Source organism: Thamnophis elegans, chromosome 1, assembly GCF_009769535.1.
Source record: "Thamnophis elegans isolate rThaEle1 chromosome 1, rThaEle1.pri, whole genome shotgun sequence".
NCBI classification, from domain to species: Eukaryota; Metazoa; Chordata; class Lepidosauria; order Squamata; family Colubridae; genus Thamnophis; species Thamnophis elegans.
In genome coordinates, this window is record NC_045541.1 from 52,867,968 (window position 1) to 52,891,212 (window position 23,245).

Consider the following 23,245-nt stretch of genomic DNA (forward strand, 5'->3'; position numbering starts at 1 on the left):
ATAAAATGCATGAAAAAAAGATGTTACATGAATGGAATTTTGATCAAGATTGAAAATAATTTCTTGCTTGTGACATGTAAATAACCAAAAGCTGATATGTAAACAAATATGCATTGGGAAGGGCAAAATGTTTTAAAGCTATGAAATTCTGGTAATGATAACTCTGAAGCCCAGTGTTTGTTAACCTTGGCAACTTGAAGATATGTAGACCGCAACTCCCAGATTTTCTCAGCTAGCTGAATGCATTTGTGGTAAAGTCCTTGTGTTATATGTTTGTTTAATTAATTAATTAATTAATTAATTAATTAATTAATATCTCTGGTTTTGGGGGACAGAAATGGACAAATTAACTTGGCGCTAAATAGGTTGCTGGCCTTATATGAACACTTTCTACTTTTAAAAAATGAGATTTTTTTAAAGGAAAGTAGGTACAACAATCCCATTCTTAAGGATTGAAAATTGAATATGTTAGTAGAAAGATTCAATTTTTTTACACTGCTCCAAGATGTAGGTTGAATTAAAAAATGCTACAACTGTAGAGAAAAATGTTAAATTTCTTGACCTAGAACTGTGATGGTGAACCTATGGCATTCGTGCCACAGGTGGCATGTGTCAGGGCAGGCAAGGCGTTGTCCTGTCAGCTGGCCAGTGCCCATGCGCATGCTGGCCAGCTCACTTTGGCTTTATTTTGAGGCCATTTTTCGCCCTCTGGAGGCTTCAGGAAGCCTCCAGAGCGCAAAAATCCGGCCCTATGGGCAAACTGGAACTTCAGGAACAGACTTCCAGTTTGCTCGTAGGACTGGTTTTAGCCCCCCGGAGCCTTCAGGGGCTCCGGAGGGCAGAAAACGACCCTACAAGCAAACCGTAAGTCACTTTTTGCCCTCCGGAGCCATCAGGCAAGGCTCCTGAAGGCCCCGGAGGACAAAAAAACAGCCCTATGGACAAACCAGAAGTGACGCTGGGCTAAACCAGCCCGATGAGCAAACCAGAAGTTCATTTCTGAACTTTCAGTTTGCCCATAGGGCTGGTTTTTTGCACTCCAGAGGCTTCAGGGAACTCCTGAAGCCTCCGGAAGGCCTCGGGGGGGAGGCTGTTTCACCCTCCCCAGGCTCCTATAAAGCCTCTGGAGCCTAGGGAGAGTGAAAAAAGCACACCAAAAATGGGGGGGGGGAGTTGCTGGTCTTGTGTGCATGCGCGCTGGGTTCATGCGCATAGCACTATGGGTGTGGCATGCACACGCACGACCCCCCTGCCTTCCCCCCGCTTTTGGCACATGAGCCAAAAAAGGTTCACCATCGCTGTACTAGTCATTTCTATATTAGTAATTCACTATAATTGTTAAAACCCCAAATCAAAGTTTCATTTTCTCTTTCCCGCCGAAAGTGCAATTTTAAATTTTGACTGTATTGGGTGAGATTGTTCATAATTTCCTCATTCTAAGCATCCTTAGATGAGATGAGTTGAAAGTCCACCACTGGGATAGGAATGTCTTCTCTAAGGTTTTTCTTGACTACAAATGAGATTAATATCGCATGAGAGTATATAAAGAGTTGATCTCAAGAAAAGACAGAATGTTATAATCAGCCAAACACACTTCCCTATCATTTCCTATTAGTATATGTAGCATATGAAATCCTAGTTTACTATATTTTTAGAATACCTATATTAATCTACCTGTTTAATTTGGCAGCTCCAAGAAAATGAACACATCAAAATTGAGAATGCTGAGAATAGCAGTAAGCTAACCATCTTCTCCACAAGCAGGAACATTGTGGATGTTATACTTTAGTAGTGGAAAACAAGCTGGGAAGCAAGCAAGCACAACTTAACCTTACAGTTGTAGGTAAGTACAAAAATGATGGTTTTATTTTTGTTTTTCATGTTTCTGGAATCAGGCTGTATTTTCATTTGTAATACTTGAGTTAATTATCTAATTAAGAATGATTAGATTATAATTTGATGTTATAAATAAATTAACTTTAAAAAGCAATGCTAATTCAAAAGAAAATTATTAATATATAACAAACAAGAAGAATGGTTTCAATAAAAAGCTGGAGTACTGTCTTCTACTGACTATATATAGATTTGAGAATGTAGAATGAAATTGTCCTGGTATTAACTGAGTTTAACTTCTGTAAGATTATTAAACAGTTTGGTTCCAACATGTTTTTAGTGTAAATGGTGAACCTAGGCTGATATTATAACAATTATAATTTTTTAGTACTGATCCAATCCTCAGAAACACCCATGCTTTTCAGTAACAGTAGGTTTGCACTTTCATTTTCATCTTTCTTCTGTCTTTAACAGTAGCTTCTGTTCTGGGCAGTCTTCCCTCAATTCATTTTGAATAGCTTCCTCCTGTACTGAGTAAACATGAATGAGATCACCTTCAGCAAAGTATTCCTGGTTGAAGGAGGTGTCTCAAGAACAAAAATGAACAACTTGTAGATTCAGGAGCACCATGACTCAGAGTCCCTTTTGCTTCTTGGGGTTCTTTCTGATCAAGACTTCTATGATCAAAACTTTGCACTATTTCATTATGAAAAGCAAATTAAAGTGCAAGTGCTATAACTGGCATATCAGAATGGAAACCCCCAAACCTAAAGCTTGATCTCTCACAGTGCAAAGTCGCCCCCCCCCTATTTTGTGTCCCTCACTCCACTCCAAAAATGTCATGTCTTGTCCTACCCCACCTATATGTATTCAACGTCCCTTAATATTTTCACCATAGAAGCCCACCGTAGCAATATTTAACTTAGTATATAGCAATCTCCTGTATTTGGCTCTCCCACAATGATAAATATAATGTGAGCAAGTAATGCCACAGCACACAACAGGATTAATGGAAGCCCAACTATTTCACTGTTTATTTCTGCACTTCTTTGTCTTGATTGACAGGACTATCCCTAAATCAGGATCTTGTTCATAGTTAGAACGATGTGCAAAGCTGTTGGCTGAGAATGCTTAGATAAGAAAGGGGAATTACCATTCTCATTTTGTACAGGGTACCCAAGAAGGTATAAGATGTTGAGGAATCCCTTTGGTGAGGATGCCAAGATATTTAAGTCATTGAGAGTAGAAGGTTAGGAAGAAGCACAGCAACAGATAGCATTACTTCCCTTAGCAACTGTTCTATCTGTATCTCTTTAATAAGAATGTGTAAATTTGTATCTATTATTTCCAATAACCATCTACTATCATTTTAAACATCGCTATAATTTATGCAAGAATATCTTTTCTTAGTTAGGTCAAGTTGTTGCAGGAGTTTTTTATTATTATTATACAATTGTATCACAGCGGCCAGTTGTTTCGCTGGATTTGGCATTGGTTACTAGTCGGGCCCCACCCAGGGGCCTAGGACGTCGTAACGTATTTTCGTAATATGCGTGCAGATCCAAGCAGTGCGGCTTTTTGCATTTGACTGATGGTGATTTTGTCAATTTTAACTGTTTTAAATGTAATTAAATGTTGTTGTTGTTGTTGTTATTATTATTATACAGGGAAAATTAGTGTGAGCTGTCAAAATAGTTAAATTTCATGAACCAGTACAAGCTATAAAATGCCTGTTTATAATAACTATTGATGTGAGTTATGATCATCTTTTTTTTCCAAATGTGAAATTGAAAGCAGTGTGTGCTAATGGCAGCTATACTAGGCTAGATGATTTGATTGATTGACTAAAGGTATTGGATAGCTTCCTCTTTTTATTTCCTACAGTTGAGCATATTTCAGGCTATTCCAGATCCAAAAAACCCTGTATAAATGGAAAAATAAGCAAGTAGAATAGTAGGGTTGGGATATTTCAGGTAACACATGAAGGAACTACAAGGGCAGAGAAACAAAACATAAAATATTGAGTGATTTAGAGTGTTTAAGAGAAAAGCAAAATGTTTGTCCAATAGATTTGGAAATTGACACCCTTTATTCAAGTTGAAACATTGTTTCCCTGGAAAAATATTAATCTTAAATTCATAAAGTTTGGTCCCTGTTACCTGATAGCATAAAGACATGAGTAGATTTACAAAATATTGAAAGTTCGTCCAATTTTCAGGAATTTTTGGCTTGGAGATGGTAACTTCAAAAGAGTTAATAAAAGATTTTAGAAACCTTCCTTTCCAAAATTTGTTAATATAGTTGCCACTGTCTATTTCATGATTCTGATGCTAACAATATTTGCAAACACAGTGTATTTTCCTTTTACATTCATGTTTCGTGTTTTTTTTTAAGTTACCCAGTATGTAACTCCTCTTCCTTATCCCTTGTTACCCTTATGAGCCTTAATGAAAGTCTCTCAACTTTACAAATGAAATTGGAAACATTTTATAATTCAGTGTTTAAAATTTTCTAAATATTATCAAAGCAAGATACCTGTATTTTTTGGAGTATAAGACGCACCGGATTATAGACACACCAAGGTTTTGAAGAGGCAATTTTTTTAAAAAGGTAGGTAGATAGAGGGATAGAGAGGGAATGAAAGAGAGAGAAATACAGTAGGTAGATAGGGAGAGAGAGAGAGAGTAGGTAGGTAGATAGAGGGAGAGAGAGAGAGAGAAAGAGAGATACAGTAGGTAGGGAGAGAGAGAGTAGGTAGGTAGGTAGGTAGGTAGGTAGGTAGGTAGAGGGATAGAGAGAGAGAAATACAGTAGGTAGGTAGGTAGATGTTTCCATGTGTATTTATCCATGTGCTGGAGAAGGAAATCACTGACAACCTGCAGCACCTAAGACTTGTTTCTGCTGGCACAGCACTTGATCAATATAATTCTTATCAATCACTCTAACTAAAAAGCTTTCCGAAAGGAAAAAAAAAGTTTTTGCACTCTGCAAACCTCCCCAAAATGGCCCATTTTTTGTGAAAACGGGCCCGGTTTTTTTTTCAAATAAAAGGCATGAATAGCCTTGGGGGAGCTTGCAAAGTGCTCCTGGGGAGGTTGGGGGAGCAAAAAAATAGCCCATTTTTCACAAAAACGGGCCCATTTTTTGTCAATTTTTTTTTGCATGCATAGCCTTATGGAGGCTTATAGAGTGCTGCTGGGGCTGGGAGGGGAAACGGCCCATTTTTTGCTCATTTCTGCCCTCCCCAGCCCCTAGGAGCTGTCTGAAAGCCTCCATAAGGGTACGCACGCCCATTTTTGTGAAGGGGCAGGGCTTCGCAAGGGGAAAAAATGCTGTATTCGATGTATAAGACACACCCATATTTTCAGCCTCTTTTTTGAGGAAAAAAGGTGTGTCTTATACTCTGAAAAATACAGTATATAGCAATGTATGAAGATGAAAAACACTTTCTAAGATTTTCACAAATGCATAAGGAATATTGGGATTCAGTATTGTCATTCAGTAATTCTTCATTTTAGCCATAAGATTTAATTAGAGAAAGTGTTGTAAAATAACATAATCAAAGATACCACATTAGATAATTTGTCTATTCAACTGACACCTTTTAGGAAGCTAGGAAGCTTTCAAAGAGAAATAATGTTCACTGTAGCTTCAGTGTTAAAAAAGATACAGTTTTATGAGAAGAAAGTTTATTATGGAACTTGCTCACTACATGATTTTATTTTTAGAAAACTTATCCATTTCTTGACTAAATCTAATTTTTTGCTAAAAATAGAGTTCATTAACATCTATATAGAATAATGCCTTTAAATTACAGTTCTTTCCTCCCTTGGAAATATAAGCTACACAATGTTTTTTTTCCAATGAAAGCAGAGAAGTTTACAGTGACCCCAAGTCCTGAGAGCAGTAACTTAAGAGTTTAGTTATGGCCTTTTATGGTTTCATTTTTCTTCCACAAATGAATCTCAAGTGCAGCCTTTGCCAGCAATGTCGGCATGGACATCATCCAGCCAGCTTTAGCAGTATATTAAATACCTTCCCTGGCTAAACAGACGAGCCCATGGAAAAGAATTAATTGTTGCTTTATGCCTGCTCTCTATCTGGCTGGCAACTTTCTCAATAGCTAATAATAGTGTGGAATGATAATATGATCACTCAAATTAAAAAGGAGCCAAGGTATCTAAAGAGAAATTTCTTGAGAAGATGCTGCTTCCATCCTGAATGGAGAGCAGTCTGTGAGTAACTGTTGGAACTTTGAACCTAGAATTTTGCAATGAATGCTAATGCCTCTGGATAACTGGTTTTGAGAAAGGGCTCAAGAAAGAACCCACATCCCACATTATTACTATTGGCTGCCCAGAGTTATTTAATTTTTATTTTATTTATATCTGCCTTTTCACCAGCAATTGGTGTTCAAGATTTTGACAGAAAGTAAGATCATTTTTTTAAAAAGTCCTTACTACAATACAATACCATAGCAGAGTTGGAAAGAACCTTGGAGGTCTTCTAGTCCAACCCCCTACCTAGGCAGGAAACCCTATATATTTCAGACAGATGGCTATCCAACATCTTCTTAAAGACTTCCAGTATTGGGGCATTCACAACTTCTGGAGTTGTTTCTCTCCTTGATTAGTTTCCACCCATTGCTTCTTGTTCTACCCACAGGTGCCTTGGAGAATAGTTTGACTACCTCTTCTTTGTGGCAACCCCTGAGATATTGGAACACTGCTATCACGTCTCCCCTAGTCATTCTTTTCATTAAACTAGACATACTCAGTTCCTGCAAACGTTCTTCATATGTTTTAGTCTCCAGTCCCCTAATCATCTTTGTTGCTGTTCTCTGCACTCTTTTTAGAGTCTCAACATCTTTTTACATCGTGGCGACCAAAACTGAATGCAGTATTCCACGTGTGGCCTTACCAAGCATTATAAAGTGGTATTAACACTTCACGTGATTTTGATTCTATCCCTCTGTTTATGCAGCCTAGAACTGTGTTGGCTTTTTTGGCAGCTGCTGCACACTGCTGGGTCATATTTAAATGGTTGTCCATTAGGACTCCAAGATCCCTCTCACAGTTACTACTAGTGAGCAAGGTACCACCTATACCAGCAATGGCGAACCTTTTTTGGCTCATGTGCCAAAAGCGGGGGGAGTGTAGGGGGGGTTGTGCACGTGCATGCCACACTCATAATGCTATGCGCACAACCCCAGCATGCGTGAACAACTAGTGCTCCCCCCCCCATTTTTGGTGTGCTTTTTTTACCCTCCCTAGGCTCCAGAGGCTTTATAGGAGCCTGGGGAAGACGAAAACAGCCTCTTCCCCCCGCGGCCCTCCAGAGGCTTCAGGAGTTCCCTAAAGCCTTTGGAGTGCGAAAAAACCGGCCCTACGAGCAAACTGGAAGTTCATAAACTGACTTCTGGTTTGCTCGTAGGGCTGGTTTTAGCCAGCATCACTTCCAGTTTGTCCGTAGGGCTGTTTTTTGTCCTCTGGGGCCTTCAGGGGGCTTCAGTAGGCTTTCCTGACAGCTCTGGAGGATGAAAAGTGACTTCCGGTTTGCTCGTAGGGTCATTTTCTGCCCTCCAGAGCCTTCAGGGAAGCCTCCTGAAGGCTTCGGAGGGCTAAAACCAGTCCTACGAGCAAATTGGAAGTCCGTTCCTGAAGTTCCAGTTTGCCAGTAGGGCCGGGTTTTTGCATTCCGGAGGCTTCCTGAAGCCTCCAGAGGATGAAAAATGGCCTCAAAATAAGGCCGAAGTGAGCTGGCCAGCATGCGCATGCGCGCTGGCCAGCTGACAGGACACTGCCTTGCGTGCCCTTACAAATGGCTCCACGTGCCACCTGTGGTACGCGTGCCATAGGTTCGCCATCACGGACCTATACTGTACCTGTGCATTTCGTTTTCTTGCCTAAATGTAGAACCTTACACTTTTCACCATTGAATTTCATTTTATTACATAGTGCCCAATCTACAAGTTTGTCAAGATCCTTCTGTATCTTAAGCCTATCTACTGTTTCAAGGATAATGAAAACATTACTGAAAGCACAATTGCAACACTAACAGCACTACCCAGAAAATTATCTTAGATAACAGAAACTTGCCTTAATAACAATATTTTTCAAACTGATTAAAAAGTAAAAGAAAGGAGACTTGTGTGAGCATCCTTGGCAAAGTATTTCAAAATCTGAAAGGAGTCACCCTCACACATTTTAATTATAACAAAAGGAACTCTCTCAAAGATCTGACTCCCCTATAAAAGCCAGATGAGCAGCATTTCCATTTATTTGAACCAGTTTTAATAAAGTTAAATACACCAGTTTTGCAATAACAGTCATGTGCCACAGCATGCTGTAATATCAACACCTTGAAAGCCAGCTTATTGAAGAGTAAGCTTTGAAGCCTATTCTTCTTCCTGATGTGATTCAAGGTTTCAGTGACAAGATACATTCATAATTGTCCTCCTGCATGTTTGTTAGGCCATAATGCATCCTTTATGAATATAGGAATGAACCAAATAAACACATCTAGCTTTAAAACTGCTGGATAAGCTTAATTGTTGGTGCCTTCTGTTTCATACTCTGGCTGAATCTCAGAGACCACCACAGGAAATTACCTATAGCAGATTGTGAAAGCATGGGAATTCTTATTTAGAAAAATGAAATGCAAGAAACATAGGATTGGCATGATGTGAGCACCTAAGTGTGAAGTTCACTGTGAATGTTTGCTTAACCTTTCCAGACCGTGCTGTCTGTTTTTAAATTGTTGAAATTACTGACAATCATTAAAATATTTCCAATGCTTAGTAGACTAGAATTAATATGGCATCTTTGTCTGGGTCCAGGCTTTATTTGTATACTCTGGGTGCACCCTGCTTTTATAATGGGACATTGTGTTCCTATGGGCAAAAATGTGGGATATAAATAGAAATAACTTCATAAGTGGTAATAAAAATACACCGACTGTAATGACATAGAATGAGGGATGGCATAGCAAAGCTAGCTGTTGTACTTAGAGCCGAGGTGGCGCAGTGGTATAGAGCCGAGGTGGCGCAGTGGTTAGGGTGCAGTACTGCAGGCCACTTCAGCTGACTGTTATCTGTAGTTCAGCGGTTCTAATCTCACCGGCTCAAGGTTGACTTAGCCTTCCATCCTTCCGAGGTGGGTGAAATGAGGACCCAGACTGTGGGGGTGATATGCTGACTCTGTAAACCGCTTAGAGAGGGCTGAAAGCCCTATGAAGCGGTATATAAGTCTAACTGCTATTGCTATTGCTATTACTTCCAAGGAGATGAACCAGTTAAGAGTGTGGAAGGCTGTAGAATTCTTGTAGACATAATTCTACATTCTCCTGGAAGCAACGGAGTCTAGTAAATACTGACCATTCATAGGATAGACAGAATAAGTCTATTAGAATCCTTAGAAGGAAGGGCTTAGATGTTCCTATTTTAGTTATGTTCTTTTAATTTTGTCCTTACTTGCTCATTAGAAAAAATTAAAGCACTGTAATTGGTGACCTGGTTGCAGGGAATTAAAACAGTTACATTCTACCCTTAACTTGTGCTGTCAAATTATGAGAATAATTATGTGCAGGTATATATGGCTCCATATATAGCTTTTCAGCATGCGTAGAAGTATTTGTGTCCATTTTTAGAAACATTGTGACCCAGAACAAGCTTGCACATGTATAACAAGTACAGGTAGTCTTCAACTCACAACAGTGACCATTTTAAGCATTGAAAAAAAAAGTGAATTATAACCATTTTTAATTCTTATGACTGTTGCAGCATCCCCATGGTCATGTGATCCAAATTCAAAAGCTTGGCAAATTATGTCTCATAATTATGATGGTTGCACTGTTCTGAGGTCATGTAATCACTTTTTCTGATCTTCTGACAAGCAACATCAATAGAGAATGTTGTTGATGCAGCCTAGAACTGCACTAACTTTTTGCCACCTGATTCATATTTAAGTGGTGGTCCACCAAGACTCCTAAATCGCTCTCACAAGCAGTACTGTAGAGCTAGGCACTGCCTGTTCTGCACCTGTGCATTTGGTTTTTCCTACCTAAATGCAGAACCACTGAATTGTATCTTGTTGGATAGTGCCCAATGCTTAAGTGTGTCAAGAGTCTTCTGGAACTTGAATCTAGAATGTTAGCAGTTGCTCCCAGCTTGGTGTCATTTGCAAATTTGATGAGCGCCCCTTTGTTTCTCTTATCTAGGTCATAAATGAGGATGTTGAAAGATGTTTGGCCTAAGATAGAACCTTGAGATTCTCCACTGCATGCTCTCCTCCATGTAGATGTAGTTCCATTGACAGCCAGACGCTGAATCCGTTTGTTCAGCAAACTGCAAATCCATCAGATGGTTGTATTGTCTATCCCACATTGTTCTATCTTATCAAGAAAAAGGCTGTGGTTTACTTTACCAAATGTGTTACTGAACTCTAAATATATTATATCACCAGCATTTCCTTGATCCACTCATTTAGTCACTTTATCAAATGCTTTTTCAGACTATTCTATGCCTTAATAATAAATGAAACACAAATTTTTGGAGAGAGAAATTTACTCTGCATTTTTTTCTTCTCTAATTTATTTCTAATACTGCTGATACTGCACAAAAGATGAAAAGTAATAACATATTGACACTTGAGGATTAAACACTAAAGAACTTCTTAAATAAAAACCCAAACATTACTTGTGAATGCTATTACTGCAACTAATCAGTTCCTACCAAGAAGGAAACAAAACATACATGTTTTTAAATCACAAGGAAGACACCCAGTAATGGGTTTTCACTAACACTACACTATAAATATGACACAATTGTATCAAACATCATAAATCTATTAATCTGCAGTGTTTCCAGCTGCAATGATTTCTTCCATGCCTTAAGAAAACTTTAACATTTATACACAACTAGCTGATAACCTGGTGTTGTCCGGGTATTTATTTATAGGGGGGGGAAGAAATGTCCAGACCAAACATAATTTCTAATATTGGATTTTCCCAATTACCAAAGAGAGCCCCCTTGTGGAGTACTGTGAAGTTGTTCACAGTAACAACTCTATTGCTCTGTACAGTAGAAGCCATTTTATGGCAGTATAGTAGAAGCCATTTGAAGACACAATAGGCTGTATTGTAACAGAACACACACCCCTGAGGGGTGTTAGGGTATCTTATCCCCACAATGTTTCTAGAGTGTAAGACATCTGTGTACCAAGTTTGGTTATGCTGGAACATACGTGCGCACGCACACACACACACACTGCCATTTTTATATATACATATCGATAACACATTTAAGTCCATTCATAAATATCACTTCTTACTGTATATGTATCCAATCTTTTTCTTCCTTTCTAAATATACATGAACACAATCCATTAATTTTGATATCAATTAATAGCATTTTCCATAGAGCTGCAGCCAAATAAAGATGATGGAAAACAGATTCCATTGAAGTTAGTGGTATTTAAAGTCCATTCATTAAAAATAGAAAATTGCAGCGGTTCTAGTTGATGATTCAGCAAATACAGCATCTTACTTCCCACAGCAGCCCACCAGTTCTTCTGGGAAGCTGGCAAGCACATTAAGAAGACAAAATCTTGTCTTTGTTACTCTCAACATGTGTTTTCAAGGCATAATGGACTGCCTTTGGTGGTAGCCATTGTTAGGGTTGTCCTTGCTTACCCTGCCCCATTGCATCCACACCTTATTGACTTCGTCCAACTTTCCCAATATGGGCCATACTTGTACTTCCTTAGTGCACCTATACTTAGTGCACCTATACAAGTAACAGGAAATGTATGCTTCTTTTAAAATGATTTAGTTTTACAGTTATATATGGTGCTGGGTTCAAAATATTAATCTTCACTCTTGGAAATTGAATTTTTATTTTAAATTATGGCTAGCTTTTATTGAAAATCCTTTTTTAAAAAAAGCATATATTTTAATGCCAGAAAGCAACTAGGATAATAATGTATCTGAGCCTTAAATAGTTTGTACAGAAAATTCTTAACCCTAAAATATTTGGAAGTTGGAAAGAAGGGAGCCAAATACAATTAATGCATTGAGTACAAAATATTATCTAGCTTTTGTGGCTACTGCATCTAATACTTATCTAAAACCATTTTAAGTTTGTACTCTAGAAAATAAAGTCTTAACAAATTCAAGGTATTTCAAAGGCCTGCTATAGAGCCAAATCATTAATTTTCAGTACACTGAATTGGTTTTAATAGTATTAATTGTGTTAATATCTGTTCAGCCATCAGAGAAAGAGGGAAAGATTCTTTTATCTCTGGACAAGAAAATGCTTATCTTCATTTTAGGGTGTGGCACTGTGGCAGGGAACCATATATGTGTGCCTGCTGTAAATGTGGGATTTAGTAAAATGTAGCATAGATTATTTTTTTGAATGCAAATATCAGGCCTTGCACAGCCTCACATGAAACACAGACCTTAGTATGCTGATTTGTATCAGCTCAGTATCTTGGCCAAAAATGATTGCCTGGTCCTGGCATGTAGCATAAATTACTACAGTGAATAATATTTGAATGACCAAAGACTCTCCTGCTGACAAATCACTTCTGTCTCTTACTGTCTTCTAAATAAGGATGATAAATGAAAGTAAGGAGTGTTGAGTATAAAATAACATTGTTGAATCCATGATAAGTGCAGGATTACAGAAACCCTCTAGGATTCTTCAAATCTAACAAGTTTGTGTCCAACACTGTATAGGTAAAGTCTTAAAGTGTGGTTTGCTGTCTTGAGAAAAACATTTTTTTCCAAATTTACTTCAAGCTTAGCCATTCCTCTGTATGAGAATAAGAAAGTAGGTTTCCTGTGGAAATGATTGTTTTTGGTTATCATATTGATGTGTCCTTGTTGTGTTCCCTTTTTCATTTTATATTTTACGGTTCTATTTTAATTCTATTCTGTTTATACTTATTTCATTTTTCTCTTTTTATTATTGTAAGTCATCTAGAGTAGCCCCACAGCAAGATAGGCAGCAAATAAATGTAACAAATTATTATTAATAATAATAATAGCAATAGCATAGGATTTGGACTTTTATACTGTTTTACAGTGCTTTACAGCCCTCTCTAAGAGGTTAATAGAGTCAGCATATTGCCCTCAACAATCTGGGTCCTCATTTTACCAACCTTGGAAGGATGGAAGGCTGAGTCAACCTTAAGCCTGGTGAGATTTGAACCACCAAATTGCAGGCAGCTGGCAGTCAGCAGAAATAGCCTGCAGTACTGCACTCTAACCACTGCATGATGATGATGATGATGATGATGATGATGATGATGATGATGATGATGATGTACTTTTATTCATTAAACATGAAACTCAGTCAACTGAACATTTTAAAATGTATCACAAATATTGACTGGCTGTGATGACTGATACAGGTTGCTGCCAGCATCCTAGGTATCAACCAAGTATCTTCTTAAAATGTTGTTCTACCGGTGTTATTGCAGGAAGCTGCAATTTCTTGAGGTACTTTGTAAAATTCTTAGACATGGTGCCAAGTGTCCCGATGACAGTGGGTATCACTGTCACGTGTTTCATCCATAATTGCATAGTTTTGATGGCAAGGTCACAATATTTCATAACTACGTGATGAAGATGATGATGATTATTATTATTATTAACAACACCACATTGCATATACATTTCCCTATCTGCAGATAAGCCTGATCCTCCAGCAGGAACTCCCTGTGCATCTGACGTTCGGAGTTCTTCCCTCACCCTTTCATGGTATGGCTCCTCGTATGATGGCGGAAGTGCGGTGCAATCCTACAGTGTGGAAATATGGGACACAGTAGACAAGAAATGGACAGATCTCACCACTTGCCGCAGCACTTCATACAGTGTCCAAAATCTTCTAGCTGACCGGGAGTACAAATTCAGGGTGCGAGCTGCTAATGTGTATGGGATCAGTGAGCCAAGTCAAGAATCTGAGCTAGTAAAAGTAGGAAAGAAAGAAGAAGGTAAGTCTACCACAAGGGATTATGCTTTGAAATATTTCTGTATCACAGGAATGCTAGTTGCTATAAGTGCATCCAATCCCTTTACACAAAATGAGAAAGTGAGGGTGGGTTATGTGAACACACATGAAAGCCCTCTGGAAGAGCATCCCCCATGTCTCCACCCTACAATTGATTGGTAATTCTTTTGAAAATCTGACTTTGTTCCCAGCTTGGGGTTAGAGTGGTTGTTGATGTTCTGGTTTTGATTTTTTTGATGAGGTATGGTTCCCCCCCCCCCCCCCCCCCCAGAAGTATGAAGTTTTTTTTTCCTTCATTTTATTGTTTCTTGCTTTTGAGATATAAGCTGCCCAGAATCACTTGGAAGTCGTGTAGCTTCTAAATCCGATAAAATTATGCAATGGAGGTTTTATCTATTTGACCCAGTTAGTTGCAAGATCCAAACGTTTTGGTTTGATAATGAATAGTGGTACTTGGATATGAATGTTATTGTCTTGGGAAAGATATGTTTGCTTTAGTCTTATGAATTATAGTTGAATCATTGCTGCTATCTTTCTACTTTAAATTCAGCAAAGTGAAAGCTTTGCTGTTAGAGTGCAAAAATTCAGTTCATCACTTTCTTTCTGGTAATTCATCATTTAAACATTAGTCTGGCTATGAGTTATTAGATAGCTTGGTGTAAGTAAACTATACTTAAGTAGTAGGTTATATCATTTTCCCTTTTCTACTTAGCGAAGACAAATCAGAGTTTTATGGAGCAGTTGCCCATAAGGCATTCTATAATAGCACACCACTCTTCCTTGCGACTTGAGTTCCCATCTCCAAAATGCTGTTATGAATTACTTTGCAGGTCTGTTATATGATAACTGAAATAATAAGCATAAAGTATTTTAAGTTATTATGGGAAAGGAGTATATACATCTATCAAAAAAGACTGCTTTGTGATCTTGGGATGGAGGGAGACTTATGAATTGCAGTACAGTATTTTTAGATTATCATGACCAGGATGTGGTACAGACTGTGCCATTTCCTTATATGTACATCAACAATGAATTGACAGATAATAGCTGTTTTTGAGAGCAAGGTATTGCAGTTTAGTTGAAAATACAATTCTGTATATGAAGACTGGCTCTCCAGAACTGGAAAACAGATTATTTTTTAAAAGACTATTTATTTAGAAAACAATCTAGCACAGGACAGAGGAAACAAACAATCATAAAATGTTTTTGCTTCTTTGTTTATTATAAATAATACTCCTGCTTACCCAGTCAGTATATGATAAAGTTAGAATAAAACCATCAAACATTGGAGCAAAAAGCCTCATGTACTAAAAGGAGAAAGTTTCATTAAAATTAGTGACAAACGACACAACTTCTTAAGCCCAACAGGATTTTACTGTCTAAAGTGAACAGAACAAAGAATATTTCCAGAGCTTATATTCCACAGCAGGTACCTAGCTTTTAGATACTTTGGCATCATTTGATTGGTTCATAGGATTACGGTAGCTCCTTTAATCCTTTACCTATGTAAGATTACATTGTAATGTGCAGCAAAACAAAAATTAACAATGAAGGGGAAGGATCATTGAAAACATGAAGAAAAAACTTCTGATCTAACAGTCATTTCATTATGAAGTTCCTCACCAATTGCACATTGAAAATGTCAATCCTATGCCAAAAAATATTTTTGGCAGAAGAAACTTTTGATTCAGGTTTCATCTTTTCCAAAAAAATTCAATCATACCCAAATGCATTTATGATTGATACTGTATAACTTGCTGGATAAAGATAATACAACCCCCAAATAGTATCTTAACTTTCCTCAGCCTGTTTTGGACAGCAATTTCTAAAAATCCCAACCAGCAAAGCCCCATTTGTAGGTTGACTATTATAATCCAACATATCTGAAGAGTTCCAGAAAGCCAGGTTTAAGCACTTGAAATAACAAGTTGTTTTGTTTTTAGAGAAAAATTTTTAAAAGGTACACCACACCATATATTTTTTTACATTGTCCCTAAAGAATGGACAATGTTTCAGTGTCCGTTTTCCTTTTTAAGATGCCCTCTTTATAGATTTCAGTCGAAATAAGAGTTCATACTATTATTTTAGAGTAAAACATTGCTGTAATTTATATATTTGTAGGATTCTTTCACTTTTGATCACTCAGGATTTCACTAAAGGTGTCTCAATGAAATTCTTATTTATTATATAATCACACTGTCAAGAATGTGTTCCCTTCAAGAAAACAAGCAATGGAAAACAACTGTTTTAAGCAACGGTCCATATAGAAGAAAGATTCTTCTGTGCTGCAACTTCCCCACAACCCTGTCTGTGGGGAAAAAAACATTGTGAACTTTTTAAGTTATAAAAGGAAATATAATAAATGTGATTATACTTTGTATGCAAGCCTGAGGCATGTGTTTAATCTGAATCCAGGCTTCTTTGGAGGCCATGCATTATAGCTCTGCTTCAGCACAACAATCTGTAAGGAAATAAAATAAACATTCAGATAGAAAATACAAGTTTTATTTAGAATTTATTACATTTGAACATTGAGAAGATACTGATTGCATAGCATTTACTAGTTTCTGCGTTCAAAAGTGTGAGTAAGACCCCAGGTACACTGCCAGCTATATGCAAATGGCATGAAGATTGATCACACCTGGCAATAAAAGAAGTTTTGGAGCAGTGGAGGGGCTTCAGAAGTCCTCTACATCAAGGCTCTCCAACCTTGGCAACTTTAAGACTTGTGAACTTCAACTCCCAGAGTTCCTCAGCCAGCAGAGGAACTCTGGGAAATGAAGTCCACAAGTCTTAAAGTTGCCAAGGTTGGAGACCCAGCTCTACATGATTTTATATTTATAACATTTAGTAAAATAAATACCAAATATTAATTTATAAACTCATAAAATATTTTGGAAAGCTTGTTTTTGGTCTCTGTAGTTCCACAAGATACTGTCTTAAGCTAGATCAGATAATTATTGTCTGCTCTGACTGACCCAAACAGGAGTTTTCTCATGAATAGCCATCTGATCCTCATAACTGGTGATTGCTAACCTGAAACCCGCGGCATACATATCAGATACTATTCTATCACTGTGCTGTAGCTCTTTCCCATAAATGGTATCTTAAGAGATATAAATAGGAGAGTTGCAATAATGAAGCTAAATTTTTAAAACAAATACCATATGCAAAAGTGCTTATAGAAAGTTAATCCAAAAGCTTTCTTCTTAAAAAAAAGTAAACAAATAATATGTTGCTAGTAAAACCGCTATATTAATGTCTCTGCTTGGAGTGAAGGAATAATATATGGAAAAGGATATACCTTGCATTATCTTTTTTAAATTTTTTGGTAAAACAACATAAATTTATAAGAAGGAAAACTCAGTTTGGGAACCTATTTGCAAAGGCTATATTGGTAGAAAAAATATCAAGCATATAAATCCGATGTACTCAAATAAAATTCAGATTATATTGCCAACAATAGCCAGGAGTTTGGTGTTCCCATTAAATGATCAAGAGCTAAAACGTTTCCTTTCAGTATTTCCAGCATCTTGGCAACCATGAAAATGTTCATGAGTTGGTCATTGGGCAGATCACAGTACATAGGAAAGCAGTTCAACAATATTGTGTACCTCCAAACTTTAGAAAGAGTTCCGTGTGCATAACTGCCTTATTCCAGAAAGGAGTCACAACAAGCTGGATCATGACTGTTAAGAGGCATATACATATATATGTGTGTGTGTTTTCTTTAGGCCCTAAAGAAGAAGAAGAAGCTGAAGGATCTGATGATGGTAAGATCTTGATTATTGCAAAATATGGGATTTATAGTATATAAGAGATTTTTTTAATAACTAAATATTTTTGTACTGAATTGTAGAAGAGAAAGAAACAGAATTTGATTATCGGACAGTATCTATCAATACAGACCAAAAAGTTTCAGAATTCTACGATGTTGAAGAAAGATTGGGATCGTAAGTATAACAATATGTTTCCCCTTTTTACTGAAAAAGTACATTAAAGAGAATGTATAAACAGCTGTTGTGAAAAACTGTTCATCATTCATAGAGAAAGGTAAAGATTTAGTAGATCCAATGAATCTCCTTGGTGGGCATCCATTCACATTCTCATACGCATCTTATTGTTGAAGTCTAATCCAGTTTATCAGATTTGCAACTCCATTCTTTCTGGAAAGTCATTTCTCTGTAGAAGGGCAAAGCTGCTAGATTCCAAAATCATGCTAGAGAAGTTAACAAAGAAATTATTTAGGATTCCTCTCTTCTAGTTTACTCAGAATGTTCAATGATGCAAAGGACTTTCCGTCCTGTTTCTCCACATCTTTTGTAATTGAGAAATTTCCTACATATTCAAATTACATTTTAATCCTTTTATTACTGGATTAATTACTGTGTTGCTTAACAAAAAAAGCCTATGCTTTGCACATTAAAGACTCCAAACTCAATACTTGGTGTTCTAATGTTAAGATATCTGGTATCAAGTATTGCAAGGGCATGGAGAGCTATTGCTAGTCACTGCAGAAAAAAAAAGTGTGCTATATAGGCAAGTTCAAAAAAACCAGAGCTGTTGTAGGGCAGTTTCCACATTCCGATAACTCTTGCCTTTTCATGTCTGTGCCTGTGAATCCAAGCATGCTGGTTCTGGCTAAGTACCTGTCAGCCAAGCATAAGAATCACATTAATCATCTTAAACCCTAGAATCTAGGTTATCCAGAAAGCATGTTTTCCTATGTTACATATTTTCATTTCATTGGGATTCTTTTTTTCTATATTTTTCAGAGGGAAATTTGGACAGGTTTTCCGACTTGTTGAGAAAAAAAATGGAAAAGTTTGGGCAGGAAAATTTTTTAAAGCATATTTAGCTAAGGATAAAGAAAACATAAGGCAAGAGATCAGCATAATGAACTGTCTGCACCATCCAAAACTTGTCCAGTTGGTAGATGCTTTTGAAGAGAAAGCTAACATTGTCATGGTATTGGAAATGTAAGTATAAAGTTGACTGTAGTAGAAATAATATCAGTGTCAATGTTTTTATCATCTTTATTTTCTTACCTAACAAGACTGAACTTGTTTATTATTTTTTTAAATGACATATTTCTCCTTAGTTCTTCCTGTGACCCAAAGCAGACTAATAGTAATAGTAAGCTGCTGTTTTACATTGGAACAGTACAGTCACTCTCTGCCTTCTCAACTTTGAGTGCAGTAATTGCTTTAAGTAACATCTTTCAATTCAGAATACTTCATTCAGCTCTACAAAACACAATAGTCCACTGTTTTTAAACAATTAAATATTATTTCCCTTTAAATATACTGTCTGCTGTCGTATATAAGATGTTTTTACAATATGAGCATTTTCATGGTTTGCAGACTTATGGGGGAATGAACTCATTGAACAAAATGAGGCAACTTCTGTGGAGAATGAATTGCATTAAATTGTATATTCCTGTTTTATCTTTCAATCTAGTATTTCCCAGAAATAAAAAGAACGACCCTGCAAATGAAAGCTCTTAAAATAGCATTTCAAGCTTGTTTATCCCATCATAATTCGAGGTCATCTAAGATTATATGAATCTAGCCAGTTTTTAATGCATTTCCTCCCCACCTTTAATGTGAGAATTATGTTCTGGCTTTAGAAATCAGGGGACAGAAGAATGCTAATAATTCCATGCACAATCCAGCTTTATCAAGCCTGAAAATCTCCTGGTTTTATTTTGACTTTTAAAGCATTATGGTCTAAGTGATAATGACATGGTATCTTAAAAGAGTTCAAAAACCTGGAAAAATGTTTTAGCAGTCTTTTTAAACAAATAGTATCCTTCAGTTCCTTTGCATCCACTCCTTATTTAGTGACCGAGCTCTGTTTTAACTGTCATTGAGCAAAATAGTCATTAAGTGATACACACACACACAGACACAAACAGAGAGAGACAAGAGACAGAGAGATGCTGCAAAGATCATTGGTCTCATTCAAATTAAGTTCTCATACAACTATGCCAATGTTACTCTCATTCTAGAATGCATTTTTGTCAGACACACATTGATCAGATAATGAATTTTTTTTATGGTTGCAATATTTGCAAATGTGTGCTAAACAAAGAGTGGGTGTATTGTAATTGCAGGAATCATTCCACTAGATCTGTTATTAATATTAGGTCATATTTGCCTTACTGGTTTAGTGATTCAAGACCATGGGAAATAAATAGCATGATTTTTATGAGCCAAAATTTCTTCTGTTTTTTTTTTAATTGAAGGATTTAATAGATCCCATTAAAGCAACCCTCTAACATCCTTCTGTATTGCACAGATTTGTACCTGATAATTTTTTTTCAGAGTTTTACTCTTCAGCCTTCTGGATTCAGTTTCAAGTGTCTCTAGTTAAACCTGCCATACTTCAGTCAAATAGTATTATCCAGTACTTGTCCAAAAATCTTCCGTTTATCTCTTGATTGGTTGTTTAAGGCTCTGTTATCTGGGTAGAGAAGATGGATGAGAATATCACTTGAGTACTATTGTTCTGAACTTCCTCAAATCTTCATAGTCCATTATGTTATAATTATAACTGCTCTTGGCATCATCACTTGTCTCCACTTGGACTAGCAGAAAGGGATAACTATCAGTACCTCTTTGAGATTTATCTGTCATATCCATGATCAGATACTTAATGGTTCCAACTGATATAAGTTTGTTTTCTTGGAGAATCAGTCACCAGTTACCTTGTTTCTTCACCTTCTTACAAAGCTGCATCTTCTGGGATCCACCTTCTATCTCTTGTTTAGCAGTATGATCCCCCCCCCCCATTTTTGCAAACTCAGAACCTATTTTTATTGTGGGGATCTGAAAGCAGCTTCTAAATTCTTGCAATGCTGAGTATCTTCTTTAACCATTATCCATAGTAGTCATTTTCATCTGCTTAGTTTGCTGTGCTCAACTGTCTTAAGTAGAATAGCTTTCTTTGCCATCCATTGTAGCACATCCTTTGTTTGATCAAATGAGTCTTCATCTTTTCTTATGATCTGAAATTGTCCACTTATTACTCAAATCTTCATAGTTTTTCTTCAGACACCACTTGATGCAACTAAATTCTGGGTTGTGTTCGGGCAGGAGCACAAATACCACAAGTAGTTCAGAGTAGGACTTCAAAATGTCTTTGCTTCTGTTACCTAAAGCATAACCAATACAAAGTCTTACATTAGTGACTACCAAATTTCTTGTTCAATTGCTGTCAGCTTCTTTGAATATTTTATAAATAGAGAGGAGTGATAAATATTGAATAAATAAATAAAGTGTAAACAGTACTTAGCTAGATTCATTAACTCTTCCTTTTTGTGAAAGTCATTTGCAGATCCAAGCTTCCACTGCTGCTGTTTTGTTTTAAATTCAACACCATATGTGAGGGGAAATGTTTTTCCTTTCTCAATAGAAGTCTAACATCATTCCTTTTACTAAAAACCACTAAAATGACATTACTATATGTCTGTAACTGATCCTACAGAATGAAACACCCTTGACAAGAATTATATGTCAGCAGTTCAGTGAATATGTAGGTTGTGCTGTTACATTAAGATTCTTATCTGTAAGTGTATCAAATGCTGAGTGATGTATGAGTAATTTATATATTTGGGTTATACCTTTTTTTGAGACCATTATTTAAAAATGATTTTTTTTTATCAGTATTGATGGAGAGTTTCTGAATTTTGGGGAAACTGTTTTTCTGTTATGCTCTTGTTCCAGAATGTTAAAACAATATATATTGTGAAACATCAAATCAGTGAGGTTCAGAGTATGTGAATAGGTTTGCAATAAAGCATTTCCATTTAATAAAGCATATTTTCACCATTTGTACTCAAATGTAATCCATTTAAACATGGATCTTTTCTTAAGTTGGTTACATAAATACTAGTTCCCAAGATATACTACTGTTTTAATTCATTTTTAATGTTTATTGGTATTTTTATCTCTACAAGTTTTATCCAAACATGTGGTGTTCTTTTTAAAAATGTATTTAAAATCATATTGGGTAATATGAACAAAATGAAATCTAAACGTTAGAAGCAGAGGTGGATTGCTACCGGTTCGGCCTGCTTCGGCCAAGTAGGTAGTAACTCGGCCTGCCAAACCCCCGAACCAGTTCTATTGTCAGCAGTGCCATCTTGTTTTAGGTTCTGCACATGCAAAAAATTTTGCGTGCCGAACCCACCCCTGATTAGAAGTATGAATTCCTGAAGAGACCACAGTACTCTTTCACTATTGCAATGTGTTCCAATATCTAAGGGGCTATCGGAAAGAAGAGAAGTTCAACTTAGTCTCCAAAGCATCTGAAGGCAAGACAAGAAGCAGTGGATGGAAATGAATCAAGGAAAGAACCAACCTAGAACTAAGGAGAAATTTTCTGACAGAATAATTAATCAATGAAATGACTTGCCTCCAGATGTTGTGGGTGCTCCAATACTGGATGTTTTAAAGAAGAGATTAGAGATTTGCAATTAGATTAGATTGTTCAATGAGATTAGACAGCATTTGTCTGAAATGGTATAGGGTTTCTTGCCGGAGGAGTGGGTTGGACTAGAAGACCTCCAAAGTCACTTCCAACTCTATTATTCTTCAAAATAGAAAGTGTTACTTTGTCTTGCATTGACAGAGTTTGAGATGTTCAAAAAGTTGAATGTTGGGAGAAAGGAATGCTTGTGCATGGATATATTACATTGTTCCTATTCCCCATCCCATCTTAGTCCTCCAGAATAATCAGATTTAGGTGATCTGACTTTCCTTCATGTAAAGGATGTGTTTTCCATGCAGTCTGTTTTCTCTTTGCTATATTGCTTTAGTGTTTCTGGAGGAGAGCTCTTTGAAAGAATCATTGATGAGGACTTTGAACTGACAGAAAGGGAATGCATTAAATACATGAAACAGATCTCAGAAGGCGTACAATTCATTCATAAACAAGGCATTGTACATTTGGACTTGAAACCTGAAAATATTATGTGTGTCAACAAAATTGGTACAAGAATCAAGCTGATTGATTTTGGACTTGCACGAAGATTAGGTAAAGTTTCTAAGTTATCTTAAAAACTGTCAGGAACAGTGTTTTTTTATAATGGATAGTAATTGTAATCACTATTTGGTACTTGGAACCACTATTTAATTGAAAATTGCCTTGTCCCACACAGTATTTTTCTCCAGAGAGTAAGTCATCTGTGTACCAAGTTTGGTTGAAATTGCTCGAGGCATTCCAGAGTTAGATATATTTACGCACTCATACTCACACGCTGTGCACATATAATGGATTAGAAGCATTTTGAATAGGGAAGGGGAGGGCATGCAGGGAAAGAGGGAAGGAATATTTACTTGACTTTCCAGTCTCCATATAAAACTGTTCAGCAGTAGAGGGATGTATGGATTAATG

At 36.8% G+C, this 23,245-nt stretch overlaps 1 protein-coding gene across 1 annotated transcript in view; it reads left to right on the top strand.

Moving 5' to 3' along the window:
- LOC116507659 (myosin light chain kinase, smooth muscle-like) overlaps positions 1 to 23,245 on the top strand; it is a 101,124-nt gene that overhangs the window by 63,861 nt on the left and 14,018 nt on the right. Inside the window, 7 exon segments of the mRNA XM_032215971.1 lie at positions 1,691 to 1,754; positions 1,757 to 1,843; positions 13,527 to 13,829; positions 17,581 to 17,619; positions 17,706 to 17,799; positions 18,622 to 18,825; positions 22,668 to 22,885. Coding sequence (XP_032071862.1) covers positions 1,691 to 1,754; positions 1,757 to 1,843; positions 13,527 to 13,829; positions 17,581 to 17,619; positions 17,706 to 17,799; positions 18,622 to 18,825; positions 22,668 to 22,885 — 1,009 coding nt within the window.